Here is a 24,331-nt window from a genome sequence, read left to right on the forward strand (position 1 = left end):
TTGCTATGTGCATGGTCTTGTTGCTAGGAATATCTGCATACATTTTTTGAATGATTACTCACTTGCCTACCAGATGATGTTGTTATTTGACCAAAATATACTGCTATTTGGTTGTTAAGAGCATGGTCATGGTTGATAGGGCAATTTTGTCAAAAATTTTTTAAACAAACATCTGCCGAAAACACGTCTAGCAGCATCTCACCAAATTTCAGTCTCATTGACAAAGTACTTTTTGAGATATAAGTAATAAAATTCACATATTTAGCCCTAATTTGCATATTGCTGATTAGATCATTACATATGCTTTTAATATTCATCATTTACACATCCCCAAATGCATCCTTATTACATTTCTGCCCAATCTGCTCAGTAGTTTCGGATCTAAGGTTTTTGACCAAAAAGACACATTTTAGCCCTCATATGCATATTGCTATTGGGGTTATCATGTCATGCATGAACAAATCTTAATCTACACACCCCTAAGACTGTTCCCACTAAATTTCATACCAATCTGCCCGGTACGTTTTGAGTTCAAGTTTTTTTTTTTTTTTACCAACAATAACATTTTTTACCAAAATCACATACTAGTGATGCGATCATTTTGCTTTGAACAATTTCCCAAATAGACACCAAACGGAACATCCCTATCAAATATCAAATATACATATTGTGAGGCACATACTACACTGAAAACATTCTAAAGATATCTACACTGAAAACCTTCTAAAGATCTCTATACTGAAAACCTGGATGGATGGATGGATGGATGTGTGTGTGGATGGATGGATGGATGGATGGATGGATAATGTGTGGTTGGTTGGATGGATGGATGGATGGATGGATAATGTGTGTGTGGTTGGTTGGTTGGATGGATGGATGGATGGATGGATGGATGGATAATGTGTATGTGGTTGATTGGATGGATGGATGGATGGATGGATGGATGGATAATGTGTATGTGGTTGGTTGGATGGATGGATGGATGGATGGATGGATGGATGGATGGATAATGTGTATGTGGTTGGTTGGATGGATTTCAACTACAGAAAACCTTCTAAATATCTCTACACTGAAAACATTCTAAAGATCTCTACACTGAAAACATTCTAAAGATCTCTATACTGAAAACATTCTAAAGATCTCTACACTGAAAACCTTCTAATGATCTCTATACTGAAAACACTCTAAAGATCTCTATACTGAAAACATTCTAAAGATCTCTACACTGAAAACCTTCTAAAGATCTCTACACTGAAAACATTCTAAAGATCTCTATACTGAAAACATTCTAAAGATCTCTATACTGAAAACATTCTAAATATCTCTACACTGAAAACATTCTAAAGATCTCTACACTGAAAACCTTCTAAAGATCTCTACACTGAAAACATTCTAAAGATCTCTATACTGAAAACATTCTAAAGATCTCTATACTGAAAACATTCTAAAGATATCTACACTGAAAACATTCTAAAGATTTCTATACAGAAAACATTCTAAAGATCTCTACACAGAAAACATTCTAAAGATCTCTATACTGAAAACATTCTAAAGATCTCTACACTGAAAACATTCTAAAGATCTCTACACTGAAAACATTCTAAAGATCTCTACACTGAAAACCTTCTAAAGATCTCTACACTGAAAACATTCTAAAGATCTCTATACTGAAAACATTCTAAAGATCTCTATACTGAAAACCTTCTAAAGATCTCTATACTGAAAACATTCTAAAGATCTCTATACTGAAAACATTCTAAAGATCTCTACACTGAAAACCTTCTAAAGATCTCTACACTGAAAACATTCTAAAGATCTCTATACTGAAAACATTCTAAAGATCTCTACACTGAAAACCTTCTAAAGATCTCTATACTGAAAACATTCTAAAGATCTCTATACTGAAAACCTTCTAAATATCTCTACACTGAAAACATTCTAAAGATCTCTGTACTGAAAACATTCTAAAGATCTCTACACTGAAAACATTCTAAAGATCTCTACACTGAAAACATTCTAAAGATCTCTACACAGAAAACCTTCTAAAGATCTCTACACTGAAAACATTCTAAATATCTCTATACTGAAAACATTCTAAAGATTTCTATACAGAAAACATTCTAAAGATCTCTACACAGAAAACATTCTAAATATCTCTATACTGAAAACATTCTAAAGATCTCTATACTGAAAACCTTCTAAAGATCTCTATACTGAAAACATTCTAAAGATCTCTATACTGAAAACCTTCTAAAGATCTCTACACAGAAAACATTCTAAAGATCTCTACACAGAAAACATTCTAAAGATCTCTACACTGAAAACATTCTAAAGATCTCTACACTGAAAACATTCTAAAGATTTCTATACAGAAAACATTCTAAAGATCTCTACACTGAAAACATTCTAAAGATCTCTACACTGAAAACATTCTAAAGATATCTACACTGAAAACATTCTAAAGATCTCTACACTGAAAACCTTCTAAAGATCTCTACACTGAAAACATTCTAAAGTTCTCTACACTGAAAACCTTCTAAAGATCTCTACACTGAAAACATTCTAAAGATCTCTATACTGAAAACATTCTAAATATCTCTATACTGAAAACCTTCTAAAGATCTCTACACTGAAAACATTCTAAAGATCTCTATACTGAAAACCTTCTAAAGATCTCTATACTGAAAACCTTCTAAAGATCTCTATACTGAAAACATTCTAAAGATCTCTATACAGAAAACATTCTAAAGATCTCTGTACTGAAAACCTTCTAAAGATCTCTACACTGAAAACATTCTAAAGATCTCTACACTGAAAACATTCTAAAGATCTCTACACTGAAAACATTCTAAAGATCTCTATACTGAAAACATTCTAAAGATCTCTATACTGAAAACATTCTAAAGATCTCTACACTGAAAACATTCTAAAGATCTCTATACTGAAAACATTCTAAAGATCTCTATACTGAAAACATTCTAAAGATCTCTACACTGAAAACATTCTAAAGATCTCTACACTGAAAACCTTCTAAAGATCTCTATACTGAAAACATTCTAAAGATATCTACACTGAAAACATTCTAAAGATCTCTATACAGAAAACATTCTAAAGATCTCTACACTGAAAACATTCTAAAGATCTCTATACTGAAAACATTCTAAAGATCTCTATACTGAAAACCTTCTAAAGATCTCTACACTGAAAACCTTCTAAAGATCTCTATACTGAAAACATTCTAAAGATCTCTACACTGAAAACATTCTAAAGATCTCTATACTGAAAACATTCTAAAGATCTCTATACTGAAAACATTCTAAAGATCTCTACATGTTGGAATAGGAATAACAACTACATCCAAATATATAAATCAAGCAATACTTACAGGCATCTATTGAGCATATGTGAAGAAGAAAATGAAAAATAATTATGTTTGGAATATAGTATGCCACAAATATTCACAAAATGAACAACACATTTTACATTTTTTCATTTGCCTATCTTAAATATTGTTGTGTAAGGCTTCTACTGATAGCAATACAGATTTACATCTATGAAATTGCTAGCTGACAGAATGTGTGTGTGGTTGGTTGGTTGGTTGGATGGATGGATGGATGGATGGATAGATAATGTGTGTGTGGTTGGATGGATGGATGGATAGATGGATGGATAGATGGATAATGTGTGTGTGGTTGGATGGATGGATGGATAGATGGATAATGTGTGTGTGGTTGGATGGATGGATGGATAGATAATGTGTGTGTGGTTGGTTGGATGGATGGATGGATAGATGGATGGATAATGTGTGTGTGGTTGGATGGATAGATGGATGGATAGATGGATAATGCGTGTGTGGTTGGATGGATGGATGGATAGATAGATAATGTGTGTGTGGTTGGTTGGATGGATGGATAGATAGATGGATAGATAATGTATGTGTGGTTGGTTGGATGGATAATGTGTGTGTGTGTGTGTTGTTGGATGGATGGATGGATGGATGGATGGATGGATGGATGGATGGATGGATGGATGGATAATGTGTGTGTGGTTGGTTGGATGGATAGATAGATGGATAATGTGTGTGTGGATGGATGGATGGATGGATGGATGTGTGTGTGTGGTTGGATGGATGGATGGATGTGTGTGTGGATGGATGGATGGATGGATGATGTGTGTGTGGTTGGTTGGTTGGATGGATAGATAGATAGATAGATAGATAGATAGATAGATAGATAGATAGATAGATAGATAGATAGATAGATAGATAGATAGATAGATAGATAGATAGATAGATAGATAGAGAGAGAGAGAGAGATAGATAGATAGATAGATAGATAGATAGATAGATAGATAGATAGATAGATAGATAGATAGATAGATAGATAGATAGATAGATTGGTTGGTTGGTTGGTTTGTTGGTTGGTTGGTTGGATGGATGGATGGATGATGTGCATGTGGTTGGATGGATGGATGGATGGATGGATGGATAATGTGTGTGTGGTTGGATGGATAGATAGATGGACAATGTGTGTGTGGTTGGATGGATGGATGGATGGATGGATGGATAGATGAATAATGTGTGTGTGGTTGGATGGATGGATGGATGGATGGATAGATGGATAATGTGTGTGTGATTGGATGGATGGATAGATAGATAGATGGATAATGTGTGTGTGGTTGGATGGATGGATGGATGGATGGATGGATGGATGGATAGATGGATAATGTGTGTGTGGTTGGATGGATGGATGGATGGATAGATGGATAATGTGTGTGTGATTGGATGGATGGATGGATAGATGGATAATGTGTGTGTGATTGATGGATGGATAGATAGATAGATGGATAATGTGTGTGTGGTTGGATGGATGGATGGATGGATGGATGGATGGATGGATGGATGGATGGATGGATGGATGGATAATGTGTGTGTGGTTGGATGGATGGATGGATGGATGGATGGATGGATGGATGGATGGATGGATAATGTGTGTGTGGTTGGTTGGATGGATAGATAGATGGATGGATAATGTGTGTGTGGTTGGATGGATGGATGGATGGATGGATGGATGGATGGATAACGTGTGTGTGGTTGGATGGATGGATGGATGGATGGATAATGTGTGTGTGGTTGGATGGATGGATGGATGGATAATGTGTGTGTGGTTGGATGGATGGATAGATGGATAATGTGTGTGTGGTTGGATAGATAGATAGATAGATAGATAGATAGATAGATAGATAGATAGATAGATAGATAGATAGATAGATGGATGGATGGATAGATGGATAGATGGATGAATGAATAAATAAAAATCAGTGCCAATAGCATTGTAACACAACTGTATGATTTTAAAAATGTTTACCCACATGCTGATCCATGCTAGGTATGGGTGTTCATTTGCTAAATGACTATCCAGTTGCCTATTCAACCCTGTTTTTATCTTTGCAATGTACATGATCATTTGGCTGTTGCTATGGGAGTGGTCATGTTGCTAGACATATTTGCATACATTTTTTAAATGTTCATCCACCTGTCTATGAATCCCCGATGTTATCTTTGCACTTTGCATGATCATTTTATTGTTACTATGGGAGTGGTCTTGTTGCTACACTTTTCGAATGTTTACTCACTTACCTACCAGATGATGTTATTTTACCAAAATATACTGCCATTAATGATTTGGTTGTTGCTAAGGGTGTAGTCATGTTTGACAGGGCCAACTGTGCCAAAATGTTTTGAAAAAAAGTCTGCAGAATTCCAGAAACATCTCACCAAGTTTCAGTCTCACTGACCAAGTACTTTTTGAGATATAAATTTTTGACCAAAATTCATATTGATACACCTAATTAGCATATCACTCATGAGATCAATATATGCTTTATACACCCCCAGATGCATATCCATTAAATTTCAGCCCAATCTGCTAAGTAGTTCTGGAATAAAAGGTTTTTGGCCAAAAATACAAATGTTCAGCCCTAATTTGCATATTACTGATGAACAAATCTTAATACAAACCCCAAAGAACGTTGTTGCCAAATTTTAGGCCAATAAGCCCAGTAGTTTTGGAGTTTGCGTTTTTTGACCAAAAATTACATTTTTTTTTTACCCAAAATGAACAATTCTGATGTGATTATTTTTATTTGAACAATTTCTCATTTTCATGCCCTAAATAACATCTCCACCACATACCAAGCCAATCAGTCTGGAGGTTTTTGACTTTAAATCACTTACACACACACACACACACACACACACACACACACACACACACACACACACGCACGCACGCACGCACACGCACACGCACACGCACACGCACACACACAGACATTTCACCATGCCTATAGCATTACTGAACCTAGTTCAGTTGTGCTAATAAATGAATGAATGAATGAATGACTGAGTAAATGAATGAATGGGAAAGTACAGGAACAATTCTGCACAGAACCCCCAAGGATAGGGCCCATTGTAGTAGCCTTACAGGGGGGGGGGGACTAAAAATAAATGAACAAGAATAGACACTTATAGTAAATGGGCAATTGCACTGAAAGAAGAAATGAACAAAACATGAGTAGAAGTCAATAAGGTACAAAAGACAATTGTTACTACTCACCAACATCTTGTACTTTGTGGTTTCTGATCATTTCAGCCATTTCAAAATTATTGGCTACAATAGCAACCTGTCAACAATAGGAATCAATGATTAAACAAGTCATTGAGAATGACATACTCCCCGCTATAATTGGTTTTTAAGGAATTATCAATACTCTGATCACACAACAACATTTGTGAACATAAATCAAACAGACTTAGATATGTTGTGTGTGCTTGTTGGACATGTATATGCCTACAACAATAAAGGATTGGTTGGGTATGGGGGATCATATCACGATGAAAATGGAGTCTGAGTTATGGCTTTGGACATGGAAAATTCACAAACAAAATAGCTGCCAGGCAGCCATATTGGATCGTATCACAACGAAAATGGATATGCACATGTATGTCATAGAACACTGTCCTAATACCAACTTTGAATGAGATCTGTTTAAGCATGTCTGAGTTATGGCTTTGGACATGGAAAATTCACAAACAAAATGGCTGCCAGGCAACCATATTGGATCGTATCACAATGAAAATGGATATACACATGTAGGTCATAGAACACTGTCCTAATACCAACTTTGAATGAGATCTGTTCAAGCATGTCTGAGTTATGGCTTTGGACATGAAAATTCACAAACAAAATGGCTACCAGGCAGCCATATTGGATCGTATCACAATGAAAATGGATATGCACATGTATGTCATAGAACACTGTCCTAATACCAACTTTGAATGAGATCTGTTCAAGCATGTCTGAGTTATGGCTTTGGACATGAAAATTCACAAACAAAATGGCTGCTAGGCAGCCATATTGGATCGTATCATGACAACAATGAATATGCACATGTATGTCATAGAACACTGTCCTAATGCCAACTTTGAATGAGATCTGTTAAAGCATGTCTGAGTTATGGCTTTAGACAGGGAAAATTCGCAAACAAAATGGTTGCTAGGCGGCCATATTGGATCGTATCATAAAACAAATTGACGTGCATATGTATGCCATAGTATGTTGCCCCTGTACCAAGTTTGAAAAAAATCGGTCCAGGCATCTCCAAGAAACAGCTGCGGACAGACGGACTGATGGACGGACGGACGGACGGACGGATGCACAGACAGACGGAACCCAATCCATAAGTCCCCGTTCCGGACTTCGTCCACGGGGACTAATGACACTGATGGAGTTGGTGCCATGCAACTGTTTACACTACCATAAATAACACCACAAGTGACATGGATGGTGATGTGGCCATAGTCACCCTATAACAAGTCTCTAGGCTAGTAATAGTGCTGGAGTCATAGTCACCCTATAACAAGTCTCTAGGCTAGTAATAGTGCTGGGGCCATAGTCACCCTATAACAAGTCTCTGGGCTAGTAATAGTGCTGGGGTCATAGTCATCCTATAATAAGTCTCTAGGCTAGTAATAGTGCTGGGGTCATAGTCACCCTATAACAAGTCTCTAGGCTAGTAATAGTGCTGGGGCCATAGTCACCCTATAACAAGTCTCTAGGTTAGTAATAGTGCTGGAGCCATAGTCACCCTATAACAAGTCTCTAGGCTAGTAATAGTGCTGGGGTCATAGTCACCCTATAACAAGTCTCTGGGCTAGTAATAGTGCTGGGGCCATAGTCACCCTATAATAAGTCTCTAGGCTAGTAATAGTGCTGGAGCCATAGTCACCCTATAACAAGTCTCTAGGCTAGTAATAGTGCTGGGGTCATAGTCACCCTATAACAAGTCTCTGGGCTAGTAATAGTGCTGGGGTCATAGTCACCCTATAACAAGTCTCTAGGCTAGTAATAGTGCTGGGGTCATAGTCATCCTCTAACAAGTCTCTAGGCTAGTAATAGTGCTGGGGTCATAGTCACCCTATAACAAGTCTCTGGGCTAGTAATAGTGATGTGGCCATAGTCACCCTATAACAAGTCTCTGGGCTAGTAATAGTGCTGGGGTCATAGTCACCCTATAACAAGTCTCTAGGCTAGTAATAGTGCTGGGGCCATAGTCACCCTATAACAAGTCTCTAGGTTAGTAATAGTGCTGGAGCCATAGTCACCCTATAACAAGTCTCTAGGCTAGTAATAGTGCTGGGGTCATAGTCACCCTATAACAAGTCTCTGGGCTAGTAATAGTGCTGGGGCCATAGTCACCCTATAATAAGACTCTAGGCTAGTAATAGTGCTGGGGCCATAGTCACCCTATAACAAGTCTCTAGGCTAGTAATAGTGCTGGGGTCATAGTCACCCTATAACAAGTCTCTGGGCTAGTAATAGTGCTGGGGCCATAGTCACCCTATAACAAGTCTCTAGGCTAGTAATAGTGCTGGGGCCATAGTCACCCCATAACAAGTCTCTGGACTAGTAATAGTGCTGGGGTCATAGTCACCCTATAACAAGTCTCTAGGTTAGTAATAGTGCTGGAGCCATAGTCACCCTATAACAAGTCTCTAGGCTAGTAATAGTGCTGGGGTCATAGTCACCCTATAACAAGTCTCTGGGCTAGTAATAGTGCTGGGGCCATAGTCACCCTATAATAAGACTCTAGGCTAGTAATAGTGCTGGGGCCATAGTCACCATATAACAAGTCTCTAGGCTAGTAATAGTGCTGGGGTCATAGTCACCCTATAACAAGTCTCTGGGCTAGTAATAGTGCTGGGGCCATAGTCACCCTATAACAAGTCTCTAGACTAGTAATAGTGCTGGGGCCATAGTCACCCCATAACAAGTCTCTGGGCTAGTAATAGTGCTGGGGTCATAGTCACCCTATAACAAGTCTCTAGACTAGTAATAGTGCTGGGGCCATAGTCACCCCATAACAAGTCTCTGGACTAGTAATAGTGCTGGGGTCATAGTCACCCTATAACAAGTCTCTAGACTAGTAATAGTGCTGGGGCCATAGTCACCCCATAACAAGTCTCTAGGCTAGTAAATAGATGAAGTACTGAGTAAAACAATACAAAATTACAATACCTGGAAAGCTGTTTGGTTTGCATAGTTCTTGGTATCTTTATTAGCACCCCGAAATAAAACAACTCTAGCACAGGCCTCTTGGTTGTATAAGGCACATATGTGTAATGCCGTATTGCCTGCCTCATTTTGTATATTCATATCAGCTTTATAATACAGTAATAACTCCAGATGTTGTACTCTACCATATCGACATGCCTGTATACAAAACAATGTCAATCATTAATTGTACTCTACCATATCGACATGCCTGTATACAAAACAATGTCAATCATTTATTGTACTCTACCATATCGACATGCCTGTATACAAAACAATGTCAAATCATTAATTGTACTCTACCATATCGACATGCCTGTATACAAAACAATGTCAATCATTTATTGTACTCTACCATATCGACATGCCTGTATACAAAACAATGTCAATCATTAATTGTACTCTACCATATCGACATGCCTGTATACAAAACAATGTCAATCATTTATTGTACTCTACCATATCGACATGCCTGTATACAAAACAATGTCAAATCATTAATTGTACTCTACCATATCGACATGCCTGTATACAAAACAATGTCAAATCATTAATTGTACTCTACCATATCGACATGCCTGTATACAAAACAATGTCAAATCATTAATTAAAATTGTGTTCACAGAAAATTATTTCTGATGTGATCATTGTCATACCTACACAGAAGTCCATAAGTTGGTTTCTGTGCATTTAATTTACTGGCCTGTATAAGAAAGATTGTGAAACTGTGTGATAGTCATCTCCACTAAGTGTGCTAATCCTCAAATTTAGGTTTCACTTCCTAATGGATACTGTTATAAATTATCTTATTAGTACAAATAATAGTCAACTTCCAACCATGTAGTTATGAATATCTATTTGGTATACATTTATTTCGCTCAGTTCTGTATTTAAATAAATCACTTGTGGAATAGAACTTAATAATAATAATCTTTATTCGTCCAAATAAATTTGGAAATTTGTTGAAAAGTCGCCACAGGAGCAGTGCCCTAGTGCCCCAGTGTTGAAGAAGCAGGGAACCGGAGTAGTCAGGGAAAACTTGTTTTAACAACTATTGACAATTTAAACATTTCTCAATTTCCCTATGGAATCTATTTACTTGTTGGAAAGTAATTGCAAGGTTTGATGTGTAACTTGTATTTCCCTTTGCTGATCAAAGACTATGTCAAATTCTTACCTGGTGTATTTCCCTTTGCTGATCAAAGACTATGTCAAATTCTTACCTGGTGTATTTCAGTCCAACCTCTGTCATCAGTAACATTGACATCAGCTCTATCATGTAGTAAGAGTTGAGCACATTGTGCATTACCCCCATACAGCATAGTGTAGTATAGTGGTGTTAAACGTTTGTTGTCCTTGTGATTTGGAGATGCACCTAAATCTAACATAACCTGAAAATAATCACAGACATACAAAGATGCAACAAAAATTATTACACCACGTAGTCTATAGCTATGTAATAAACATACCATGTAGTCTGTAGCTATGTAATAAACATACCATGTAGTCTGTAGCTATGTAATAAACATACCATGTAATCTATAGCTATGTACTAAACATACCATGTAGTCTATAGCTATGTAATAAACATACCATGTAGTCTGTAGCTATGTAATAAACATACCATGTAGTCTGTAGCTATGTAATAAACATACCATGTAGTCTGTAGCTATGTAATATACATACCATGTAATCTATAGCTATGTAATAAACATACCATGTAGTCTATAGCTATGTAATAAACATACCATGTAGTCTGTAGCTATGTAATAAACATACCATGTAGTCTATAGCTATGTAATAAACATACCATGTAGTCTATAGCTATGTAATAAACATACCATGTAATCTTAAGCTATGTAATAAACATAAGGTCAATATCATCGTCAAAGGTCAAGGTCTCAAAAGATAGATTGCATATGGTATGGGTATAGACCTTTGTGCCACATTTGAAAGAAATGGGATATTGGATGTTTTGGAACAATCTCCCATGTCACATCAGACAATGCACAGAAATTGACACTTTCAAACGCAAGTTGAAAACTCACCTTTTCACCCAGATTTACAGTGTGTAATCTAAACTGAATTACTCTTACCAATTATTTATTTAGATTTAGTCGATTTAGATGTACTCTTTAAATAATTTTAAATCATTATAACGTTGCCATTTTTTTACAGCCATACTTGTAATTGCAGTAGCTTTTGATTTATTTCAAATGTGAAGCGCCTATGAGCACTGTCGTGGATATATGGCGCTATATAAATGTTTATTATTATTATTATTATTATAGACACAGAAATGACTAATCTAATCTTTGGTGCACTCAATGGCAGCCATTTTGAAATACGTTATGTAAAGAATGATTGGTCATTGTTGTGTTGTAATGTTCATTGTCGTCTAAGTGGTTGCAAATGTAATGTTAGTAAAGGACCAGAGTTTAGAAGCACTTGTGGTGGACGATGGATGGACCAGATTCATCATATTCTTGTTTGCTGATCCATATCTGTTGGAAGGTGGACAGTGAAGCTAAGATGGGGCCGCCGATCCACACAGAGTATTTACGTTCTGGTGGGGCAATAATCTTGATCTTCATCGTACTGGGAGCCTGAGTGGAGTCTCTACATACTATGTATTACAGTTTTTGAGTTATGCAGTAAATAATGATTTTTAACAACAAATATGGCTGCTATTCAGTAAAAGTGATATGAGCAACAAAAATAATACTTGTGTCAAGTTCCTTTCTTCAATATTACTTGACATGATTCAAAAGAAATTGGCAAGATGTAAGTACTACAATGTGTGTTTGATAGGTAGGAATAGGATTGATTTTGATAATTGACCCTGAAGGTCAAGGTCCTGAAGGTCAAGGGCAAGGTCTCAAAAGATAGCTTATATTTGATAATATAGGGGTAGACATTTCAATGGAGTGTTTGTGTCTTACAGTTTTCCAGTTATGTACCAAATATTGAATTTTAACTACAAATATGGCAGCCATTTTGACTACAAATATGGCAGCCATTTGGTAAAATTCGCATATATCAAAAAACAAAGTGATGTGCATATGTCCCATATGATATGTCACCTTTGTGCCACATTTGAAAGAAATGGGATATTGGATGTCTGAGAAATGATGTTTTATGGACAGACACATGGACGGACAGACAGAGCCCATTGCAATAGCCCCCCCCCCCCCCCCCCCACCTTTGGAGGCTTATAATGTATTCTACCCCACAAGAACCAGCTAAGGTACAGTATATATGGTCACAAGATGCTTGTTGTTTGAAGAAACTGCAGATAATGTAGCAAGCCTAGTTTCATACATGTACATCATACAATTCCATGCTTGTTTACTATACATTTTGTAAAACACCTTCCTTATGTTGACTCCACGTGTGCATGCATACCCACTGCTTACCTTCAATCCTTTGCAATTAGCTTTCTTGGCTGCTTTATGAAGTGGTGTCATACCATCTAAGCCTCTGTAATCTAAATGAGCACCTCCATTCACTAACACTGGAATGAGGGGGTGACTTTTGTCTATTGTAACAGCCACTGACAAAGGAGTTTCTGTAAAATGTAAAGAAATGAAAGTACAGTTCACACTACAGTTACACTCACCTTAGATTACAGACTCACCACACTACAGTTACACTCACCTTAGATTACAGACTCATCACACTACAGTTACACTCACCTTAGATTACAGACTCACCACACTACAGTTACACTCACCTTAGATTACAGACTCACCACACTACAGTTACACTCACCTTAGATTACAGACTCATCACACTACAGTTACACTCACCTTAGATTACAGACTCACCACACTACAGTTACACTCACCTTAGATTACAGACTCACCACACTACAGTTACACTCACCTTAGATTACTGACTCATCACACTACAGTTACACTCACCTTAGATTACAGACTCACCACACTACAGTTACACTCACCTTAGATTACAGACTCTCCACACTACAGTTACACTCACCTTAGATTACTGACTCTCCACACTACAGTTACACTCACATTAGATTACAGTTCACACTACAGTTACACTCACCTTTGATTACAGTTCACACTACAGTTACACTCACCTTTGATTACAGTTCACACTACAGTTACACTCACCTTAGATTACTGACTCTCCACACTACAGTTACACTCACATTAGATTACAGTTCACACTACAGTTACACTCACCTTTGATTACAGTTCACACTACAGTTACACTCACCTTAGATTACAGACTCTCCACACTACAGTTACACTCACCTTTGATTACTGACTCTCCACACTACAGTTACACTCACCTTAGATTACAGACTCATCACACTACAGTTACACTCACCTTAGATTACAGACTCTCCACACTACAGTTACACTCACCTTAGATTACAGACTCTCCACACTACAGTTACACTCACCTTAGATTACAGACTCATCACACTACAGTTACACTCACCTTAGATTACAGACTCATCACACTACAGTTACACTCACCTTAGATTACAGACTCTCCACACTACAGTTACACTCACCTTAGATTACAGACTCATCACACTACAGTTACACTCACCTTAGATTACAGACTCTCCACACAACAGTTACACTCACCTTAGATTACAGACTCTCCACACTACAGTTACACTCACCTTAGATTACAGACTCATCACACTACAGTTACACTCACCTTAGATTACAGACTCTCCACACTACAGTTACACTCACCTTAGATTACAGACTCATCACACTAGTTACACTCACCTTTGATTACTGACTCTCCACACTAGTTACACTCACCTTTGATTACTGACTCTCCACACTACAGTTACACTCACCTTAGATTACAGACTCTCCACACTACAGTTACACTCACCTTAGATTACAGACTCTCCACACAACAGTTACACTCACCTTAGATTACAGACTCTCCACACAACAGTTACACTCACCTTTGATTACAGACTCACCACACTACAGTTACACTCACCTTAGATTACAGACTCTCCACACAACAGTTACACTCACCTTTGATTACAGACTCTCCACACAACAGTTACACTCACCTTAGATTACAGACTCTCCACACAACAGTTACACTCACCTTAGATTACAGACTCTCCACACTACAGTTACACTCACCTTAGATTACAGACTCTCCACACTAGTTACACTCACCTTTGATTACAGAATCTCCACACTACAGTTACACTCACCTTAGATTACAGACTCTCCACACTAGTTACACTCACCTTTGATTACAGAATCTCCACACTACAGTTACACTCACCTTAGATTACAGACTCACCACACTACAGTTACACTCACCTTAGATTACAGACTCTCCACACTAGTTACACTCACCTTTGATTACAGAATCTCCACACAACAGTTACACTCACCTTAGATTACTGACTCATCACACTACAGTTACACTCACCTTAGATTACTGACTCTCCACACTACAGTTACACTCACCTTAGATTACTGACTCTCCACACAACAGTTACACTCACCTTTGATTACAGAATCTCCACACTACAGTTACACTCACCTTAGATTACTGACTCACCACACAACAGTTACACTCACCTTAGATTACTGACTCACCACACTACAGTTACACTCACCTTAGATTACTGACTCATCACACTACAGTTACACTCACCTTAGATTACAGACTCACCACACTACAGTTACACTCACCTTAGATTACAGACTCATCACACTACAGTTACACTCACCTTTGATTACAGACTCTCCACACTACAGTTACACTCACCTTAGATTACAGACTCATCACACTACAGTTACACTCACCTTTGATTACAGACTCTCCACACTACAGTTACACTCACCTTAGATTACAGACTCATCACACTACAGTTATGCTCACATACAGACTCACCACACTACAATACAACATACACAATGAAAATAAATCACCATGAACACTGCACTAGGAACGACAAGCTTGAGGGGAGAGTGATAACTTACCTCCTGTTTTGTCATCTTGATAGTTAGGATCTAGTCCTTTATCCAGTAATTTACTAACTTTGTCTACAGAACCTGCCTTTACAAAGTCCATGAAATTCTTTAAATTAGCTTTAGTATGCAGTCTACGGATTTGAGATTTATCCAGCTTCAGTTGTTTGTACACTTTTCTTTTATATTTAAACTGTAATACAAGGAAACTTGTATCAGTACTAGAACCAAACACATATCAGTACTATAGAACCAAATACATATCAGTACTATAGGACCAAATACATATCAGTACTATAGAACCAAATACATATCAGTACTATAGAACCAAACACATATCAGTACTATAGAACCAAATACATATCAGTACTATAGGACCAAACACATATCAGTACTATAGGACCAAATACATATCAGTACTATAAGACCAAATACATATCAGTACTATAGAACCAAATATATATCAGTACTATAAGACCAAACACATATCAGTACTATAGAACCAAATACATATCAGTACTATAGAACCAAACACATATCAGTACTATAGAACCAAATACATATCAGTACTATAGAACCAAATACATATCAGTACTATAGGACCAAATACATATCAGTACTATAGAACCAAATACATATCAGTACTATAGAACCAAATACATATCAGTACTATAAGACCAAATACATATCAGTACTATAGAACCAAACACATATCAGTACTATAGAACCAAATACATATCAGTACTATAGTGAACACATACATATCAGTACTATAGAACCAAACACATATCAGTACTATAGAACCAAACACATATCAGTACTATAGAACCAAATACATATCAGTACTATAGTGAACACATACATATCAGTACTATAGAACCAAACACATATCAGTACTATAGAACCAAATACATATCAGTACTATAGAACCAAATACATATCAGTACTATAGAACCAAATACATATCAGTACTATAGGACCAAATACATATCAGTACTATAAGACCAAATACATATCAGTACTATAGGACCAAATACATATCAGTACCATAAGACCAAATACATATCAGTACTATAGAACCAAACACATATCAGTACTATAGAACCAAATACATATCAGTACTATAAGACCAAATACATTATCAGTACTATAAGACCAAATACATTATCAGTACCATAGGACAAAATACATATCAGTACTATAGAACCAAATACATATCAGTACTATAAGACCAAACACATATCAGTACTATAGAACCAAACACATATCAGTACTATAGAACCAAATACATATCAGTACTATAGAACCAAACACATATCAGTACTATAAGACCAAATACATATCAGTACTATAGGACCAAATACATATCAGTACTATAGGACCAAACACATATCAGTACTATAGAACCAAACACATATCAGTACTATAAGACCAAATACATATCAGTACTATAGGACCAAATACATATCAGTACTATAGAACCAAACACATATCAGTACTATAGAACCAAACACATATCAGTACTATAGGACCAAATACATATCAGTACTATAGAACCAAACACATATCAGTACTATAGGACCAAATACATATCAGTACTATAAGACCAAATACATATCAGTACTTTAAGACCAAATACATATCAGTACTATAAGACCAAATACATATCAGTACTATAGGACCAAATATATATCAGTACTATAGAACCAAATACATATCAGTACTATAGAACCAAACACATATCAGTACTATAGGACCAAATACATATCAGTACTATAGAACCAAACACATATCAGTACTATAGGACCAAATACATATCAGTACTATAAGACCAAATACATATCAGTACTATAGAACCAAACACATATCAGTACTATAGGACCAAACACATATCAGTACTATAGAACCAAACACATATCAGTACTATAGGACCAAATACATATCAGTACTATAAGACCAAATACATATCAGTACTATAGAACCAAATACATATCAGTACTATAGAACCAAACACATATCAGTACTATAGAACCAAACACATATCAGTACTATAAGACCAAATACATATCAGTACTATAGAACCAAACACATATCAGTACTATAGGACCAAATACATATCAGTACTATAAGACCAAACACATATCAGTACTATAGAACCAAACACATATCAGTACTATAGGACCAAATACATATCAGTACTATAAGACCAAATACATATCAGTACTATAAGACCAAACACATATCAGTACTATAGAACCAAACACATATCAGTACTATAGGACCAAATACATATCAGTACTATAAGACCAAATACATATCAGTACTATAGAACCAAATACATATCAGTACTATAGGACCAAATACATATCAGTACTATAAGACCAAATACATATCAGTACTATAAGACCAAATACATATCAGTACTATAAGACCAAACACATATCAGTACTTTAAGACCAAATACATATCAGTACTATAGGACCAAATACATATCAGTACTATAGGACCAAATACATATCAGTACTATAAGACCAAATACATATCAGTACTATAGAACCAAATACATATCAGTACTATAGAACCAAATACATATCAGTACTATAGAACCAAATACATATCAGTACTATAGGACCAAATACATATCAGTACTATAAGACCAAATACATATCAGTACTATAAGACCAAACACATATCAGTACTTTAAGACCAAATACATATCAGTACTATAGAACCAAATACATATCAGTACTTTAAGACAAAATACATATCAGTACTATAGAACCAAATACATATCAGTACTATAGGACCAAATTCATATCAGTACTATAGAACCAAATACATATCAGTACTATAAGACCAAATACATATCAGTACTATAGGACAAAATACATATCAGTACTATAGAACCAAATACATATCAGTACTATAGAACCAAATACATATCAGTACTATAGAACCAAATACATATCAGTACTATAGGACCAAATACATATCAGTACTTTAAGACAAAATACATATCAGTACTATAGAACCAAATACATATCAGTACTATAGGACCAAATACATATCAGTACTATAGAACCAAATACATATCAGTACTATAGAACCAAATACATATCAGTACTATAGAACCAAATACATATCAGTACTATAGGACCAAATACATATCACTGTACTATAGAACCAAATACATATCAGTACTATAGAACCAAATACATATCAGTACTATAGAACCAAACACATATCAGTACTATAGAACCAAACACATATCAGTACTATAGAACCAAACACATACCAGTACTATAGAACCAAATACATATCAGTACTATAGGACCAAATACATATCAGTACTATAGAACCAAATACATATCAGTACTATAGAACCAAACACATATCAGTACTATAGAACCAAACACATATCAGTACTATAGAACCAAACACATATCAGTACTATAGAACCAAACACATATCAGTACTATAGAACCAAATACATATCAGTACTATAGGACCAAATACATATCAGTACTATAGAACCAAATACATATCAGTACTATAGAACCAAATACATATCAGTACTATAGAACCAAATACATATCAGTACTATAAGACCAAATACATATCGGTACTATAGTCTTCCTAGGTATAGGCCCTAATTGTCAAACTTCATTAATTATGCAAATGAGTAATTAATTGACAGCACCTGATTTCATATCTCTGTATGATCAATATCTATGGCATGTTTTATCTAATTTGGTGCACTTTCTTTTTATAGGCCCTAATTGCGAAAGTTTGTTAATTATGCAAATGACCAATTATTTGACAACACTTAATTTCATTAAGAACTATCATATCTCTGTATGATCAATATCTGTGGCAAGTTTCATCAAATTTGATAAAGCCATTCTGGATGCAAACTTTTCAGCATTGTGCTTTCAATCTGTCTTGGTTGATGATCCTTATTGTCCACCAAGACAGATTGAAAGCTCAATAAATGTTATACATCCAACTCTTACTGTATATTTTATCTTGTTATACACCCAACTCTTACTGTATATTTTATCTTGTTATACATCCAACTCTTACTGTACATTTTAATGTTGTTATACATCCAACTCTTACTGTACATTTTATGATTTCATTACATGTGTGATATTTTATCTTGTTATACATTCAACTCTTACTGTACATTTTATGATTTCATTACATGTGTGATATTTTTTGAGATATTGACATATTTTTAACAATTTTGAAAGAAAGGTTTTTGACTAGCTTTGCTTACTGCTGGTACTGGGTGATCAACAACTATTAACAAGAAAAACAGATTTTTAACATACATTCTCGGTATGTTAAGATAAAGTAAGTATGTTCATTCTTTAAGTCCTATTTAAAATACAGCAACAGAAAATTTACAATTTTCACTTTGTAAATTTGGTGTGAAAACACCATGGACATTATAAATCAAAGACTGTTCACTTACTTCTAAGAAACCGATAGGTCCTGATAGAGGGTAATCTTTGACTAAGCGTTCTTCATCTAGAAATTTGCCAGCTTTACCACTTTCTGGAGGTAGGTATAAACCATAGTTACCACCATCTTGAAGTTCTCTAGGTAAAGTCAGTAGTAACTGTTGTTTGGCTGTCCATACTGTCTTATCAAGATGAAAACATACACATTTCTGGGGGGGAAAATAGTATAGTGATTTAATTCAGTTTATATTTTATACACTGCTAGGGAGTATACAAGATTACTGTTTGGGTCTATACACTGCTAGGGAGTATACAAGATTACTGTTTGGGTCTATACACTGCTAGGGAGTATACAAGATTACTGTTTGGGTCTATACACTGCTAGGGAGTACACAAGATTACTGTTTGGGTCTATACACTGCTAGGGAGTATACAAGATTACTGTTTGGGTCTATACACTGCTAGGGAGTATACAAGATTACTGTTTGGGTCTATACACTGCTAGGGAGTATACAAGATTACTGTTTGGGTCTATACACTGCTAGGGAGTATACAAGATTACTGTTTGGGTCTATACACTGCTAGGGAGTATACAAGATTACTGTTTGGGTCTATACACTGCTAGGGAGTATACAAGATTACTGTTTGGGTCTATACGTGTACACTGCTAGGGAGTATACAAGATTACTGTTTGGGTCTATACACTGCTAGAGAACATACAAGATTACTGTTTGGGTCTATACACTGCTAGGGAGTATACAAGATTACTGTTTGGGTCTATACACTGCTAGAGAACATACAAGATTACTGTTTGGGTCTATACACTGCTAGGGAGTATACAAGATTTCTGTTTGGGTCTATACACTGCCAGGGAGTATACAAGATTACTGTTTGGGTCTATACACTGCTAGAGAGTATACAAGATTACTGTTTGGGTCTATACACTGCTAGCAGAAATTCCCTGCTAAGAAATTTTACAAAGAGAATGAGAGACATCAAACATAAACTTGGTCGTCACTTAGTAACGACACGCAAACAGAATAAAAGAGCCTTTCTATCATTTGATAAACTTAAGATTGAAGGGACTACATATGTCTATGATAATGTAAGGGACGACATATGTCTATGATAATGTAAGGGATGACATATGTCTATGATAATGTAAGGGATGACATATGTCTATGATAATATAAGGGACGACATATGTCTATGATAATGTAAGGGACGACATATGTCTATGATAATGTAAGGGACAACATATGTCTATGATAATGTAAGGGACGACATATGTCTATGATAATGTAAGGGACGACATATGTCTATGATAATGTAAGGGACTACATATGTCTATGATAATGTAAGGGACTACATATGTCTATGATAATGTAAGGGACTACATATGTCTATGATAATGTAAGGGACGACATATGTCTATGATAATGTAAGGGACGACATATGTCTATGATAATGTAAGGGACTACATATGTCTATGATAATGTAAGGGACGACATATGTCTATGATAATGTAAGGGACTACATATGTCTATGATAATGTACGGGACTACATATGTCTATGATAATGTAAGGGACTACATATGTCTATGATAATGTAAGGGACGATATATGTCTATGATAATATAAGGGACGATATATGTCTATGATAATATAAGGGACGATATATGTCTATGATAATGTAAGGGACTACATATGTCTATGATAATGTAAGGGACGATATATGTCTATGATAATGTAAGGGACTACATATGTCTATGATAATATAAGGGACGATATATGTCTATGATAATGTAAGGGATGACATATGTCTATGATAATGTAAGGGATGACATATGTCTATGATAATGTAAGGGACGACATATGGCCTTTACATGAAACAAGGGTAACTGGGAGCTAGGATAGCGGCCACATTATGTAGACATAAACAATTCTAGTGAACAATTCATACCAGATATTATAGATCTTCACAGTCTTTGTTGGAACATTCATGGTTTAGTCGCAAAAATGTGTGACCGAGGCTTAATTTCATACTTTAAAGAATTTGATGTAATCTGTTTGATTGAAACTTGGGTCTCTAACAAGTAAACCTGTGAGATCGAGGGATTTAAATCTGTTCATAAGTCGAGAGTGAAAACATCGAAATATGGAAGACATCCTGGGGGAATCACCGTATTTTATATAGAATTGCTATTATTCAAGGTCAAACATATCCTAAGCTCTTCAGTTAAATATTGTTTGGCTATTCTTTTACAGTAAGGCCATGGACTACATGTATGCACCTGTTGCTATATTTGCAATTGTATATATTACCCCCTTTAACGCAAAGTCTTCTAATTCGTATACGGAACATACACTAGACGTTCTTGAACATAAGTTGGCAAAATTTAATGACGAATTTCCAAATGCACAACTTTATATTTGTGGTGATTTCAATGCCCGCTGTGCAAATGAGCCTGATAACTCAGATGACGATATAGCTAGATTTGTATTTCCAGATGATTTCCTTATAAATGATAAGAATAATTTTCCAACAAGAATCTCGAGTAATAAGATTTGTAATCCTGCCGGTAGGGAGCTTCTTCAATTCTGTAAAAGTACCAACTTACGGATTGTCCATGGTAGATTATTTATATAATTGGGTAGTGGGGATTTCACCTTTGTGAATGAAATTGGAACAAGAGTTATTGACTATCTTTTGACAGAGTCGTGTAACTTTCTCAATATTCGACAATTTTATATTGACAAGAGGGTAGAATCCAATCATCAACCTCTAGTTTTCATTTTTAAAGGCCTTGATGGCGACCAGTCTGTTAATGTAAACAATTCCGATAGAATTAGAACTCAAGATGCCGGGTGTGTAACTTCATATACTGAGTATGTATGGAATAGTAATTTGCAACCTACATTTTTAAACTATTGGAACTCTGCTGATGCTAGACAACAGATGCATAGTTTTGACACATTTATCAGTAATTTGAATATTAATCAAGCAACTGACTGTTTGCTGAATATGTTAAAGAGTGCTGATTGTGAGATGAAGCAAACAATTGAATGTAATCATCGGTGGCACTCACGTAACTCTTGGCATGATAGTGATTGTGAAAGGTTTAAACGTACAGTGAATTGTAAGTTAAATAACTATAGAAATAACAGACCATACATTAATTTAGATGAACTAAAGAAGGGTAAACGTGAGTATAGAGAATTGATTAAGCAAAAGAAAGCAGAATATTACTCTTGCAATTTGGAAAAGTTAGTTACTGCCGCCGAGCAACCAAACTCAAACTCTTTTTGGTCTATGGTAAAGGCGAAGTCGTCTCCCATTTCTAGTAATATATCTAATGATAACTGGTTTGATTATTTTTCAAATTTATTGAATACCCCAGGTATGAGTAGTGATGGTAATACCGAGTACTATGAAGAAATCAAGCGTTTTGTTGACAGTGTAGACGTTGAGGGAGGTAATTTCACTGATGACCATGATATTCTGAATGCCATGATTGTCATTGAGGAAGTTGATCGCTGTATTAGTAAGCTTACGTCTAGAAAACTTGATTGTTATGCTTCATTTAAAAAGGAATTGTCTCTGGAACCTTATTTAACCTCTCTTGATAAACCAATATTCAAAGTGATGCTTTGTAGATTTAGAACCTCTACACATACTTTGAAAGTCGTTAGAATGATACTCCAAGAGTAGAGAGACTTTGTGATATGTGTAATTTAAATCAAGTAGAGGATGAATTCCACTTTTTACTTGTATGTCCATTTTATACTTGTATAAGGTCAAAATATATTGCTAATTACTTTTATAATCCTGCACTGCAACACAAATTTGTATTACTTTTGTCGTCTCGAAAGGTTGACACTCTCAGAAAACTTAGTAGATATATATTTTATGCTACTAAACTTAGAAAAGATGGTAGTAGAAACTTTGAGATTCAAAGGGCCTGACAAATTTGATATTTTCTAGTGATCCGTTCATTTGTGTATATTTAAGGTTTGTATTTTTTGGGCGGTGCCAATAGTACTGAATAAACGATTGATTGATATCCAGTCCTGTTTATATTTTTTGCAATATATGCATTTGGCTGTTGCTATGGGTGAGATCATGTTGTTAGACATATCTGCATACATTTTTTAAATGTTCTTTCACTTGTCTATGAATCCTTGATGTTATCTTTGCAATATACAACATCACTTGGCTGTTGCTATGGGCATGGTAGTAATGATAGGCACATTT

The 24,331-nt window shown here is 35.7% G+C and overlaps 1 protein-coding gene across 1 annotated transcript in view; it reads right to left on the reverse strand.

Annotated features, from left to right (window-relative positions):
* The window catches only part of LOC144452787 (uncharacterized), a 53,379-nt gene that overhangs the window by 15,248 nt on the left and 13,800 nt on the right, over positions 1–24,331 (reverse strand). Inside the window, exons 3-8 of the mRNA XM_078143941.1 lie at positions 20,088–20,285; positions 15,623–15,803; positions 13,031–13,182; positions 10,838–11,005; positions 9,579–9,773; positions 6,618–6,684 (exon numbers count right to left, since the gene is read on the reverse strand). Coding sequence (XP_078000067.1) covers positions 6,618–6,684; positions 9,579–9,773; positions 10,838–11,005; positions 13,031–13,182; positions 15,623–15,803; positions 20,088–20,285 — 961 coding nt within the window. The remainder of the gene's footprint in view (positions 1–6,617; positions 6,685–9,578; positions 9,774–10,837; positions 11,006–13,030; positions 13,183–15,622; positions 15,804–20,087; positions 20,286–24,331) is intronic.

This window comes from Glandiceps talaboti, chromosome 23, assembly GCF_964340395.1.
Source record: "Glandiceps talaboti chromosome 23, keGlaTala1.1, whole genome shotgun sequence".
NCBI classification, from domain to species: Eukaryota; Metazoa; Hemichordata; class Enteropneusta; family Spengelidae; genus Glandiceps; species Glandiceps talaboti.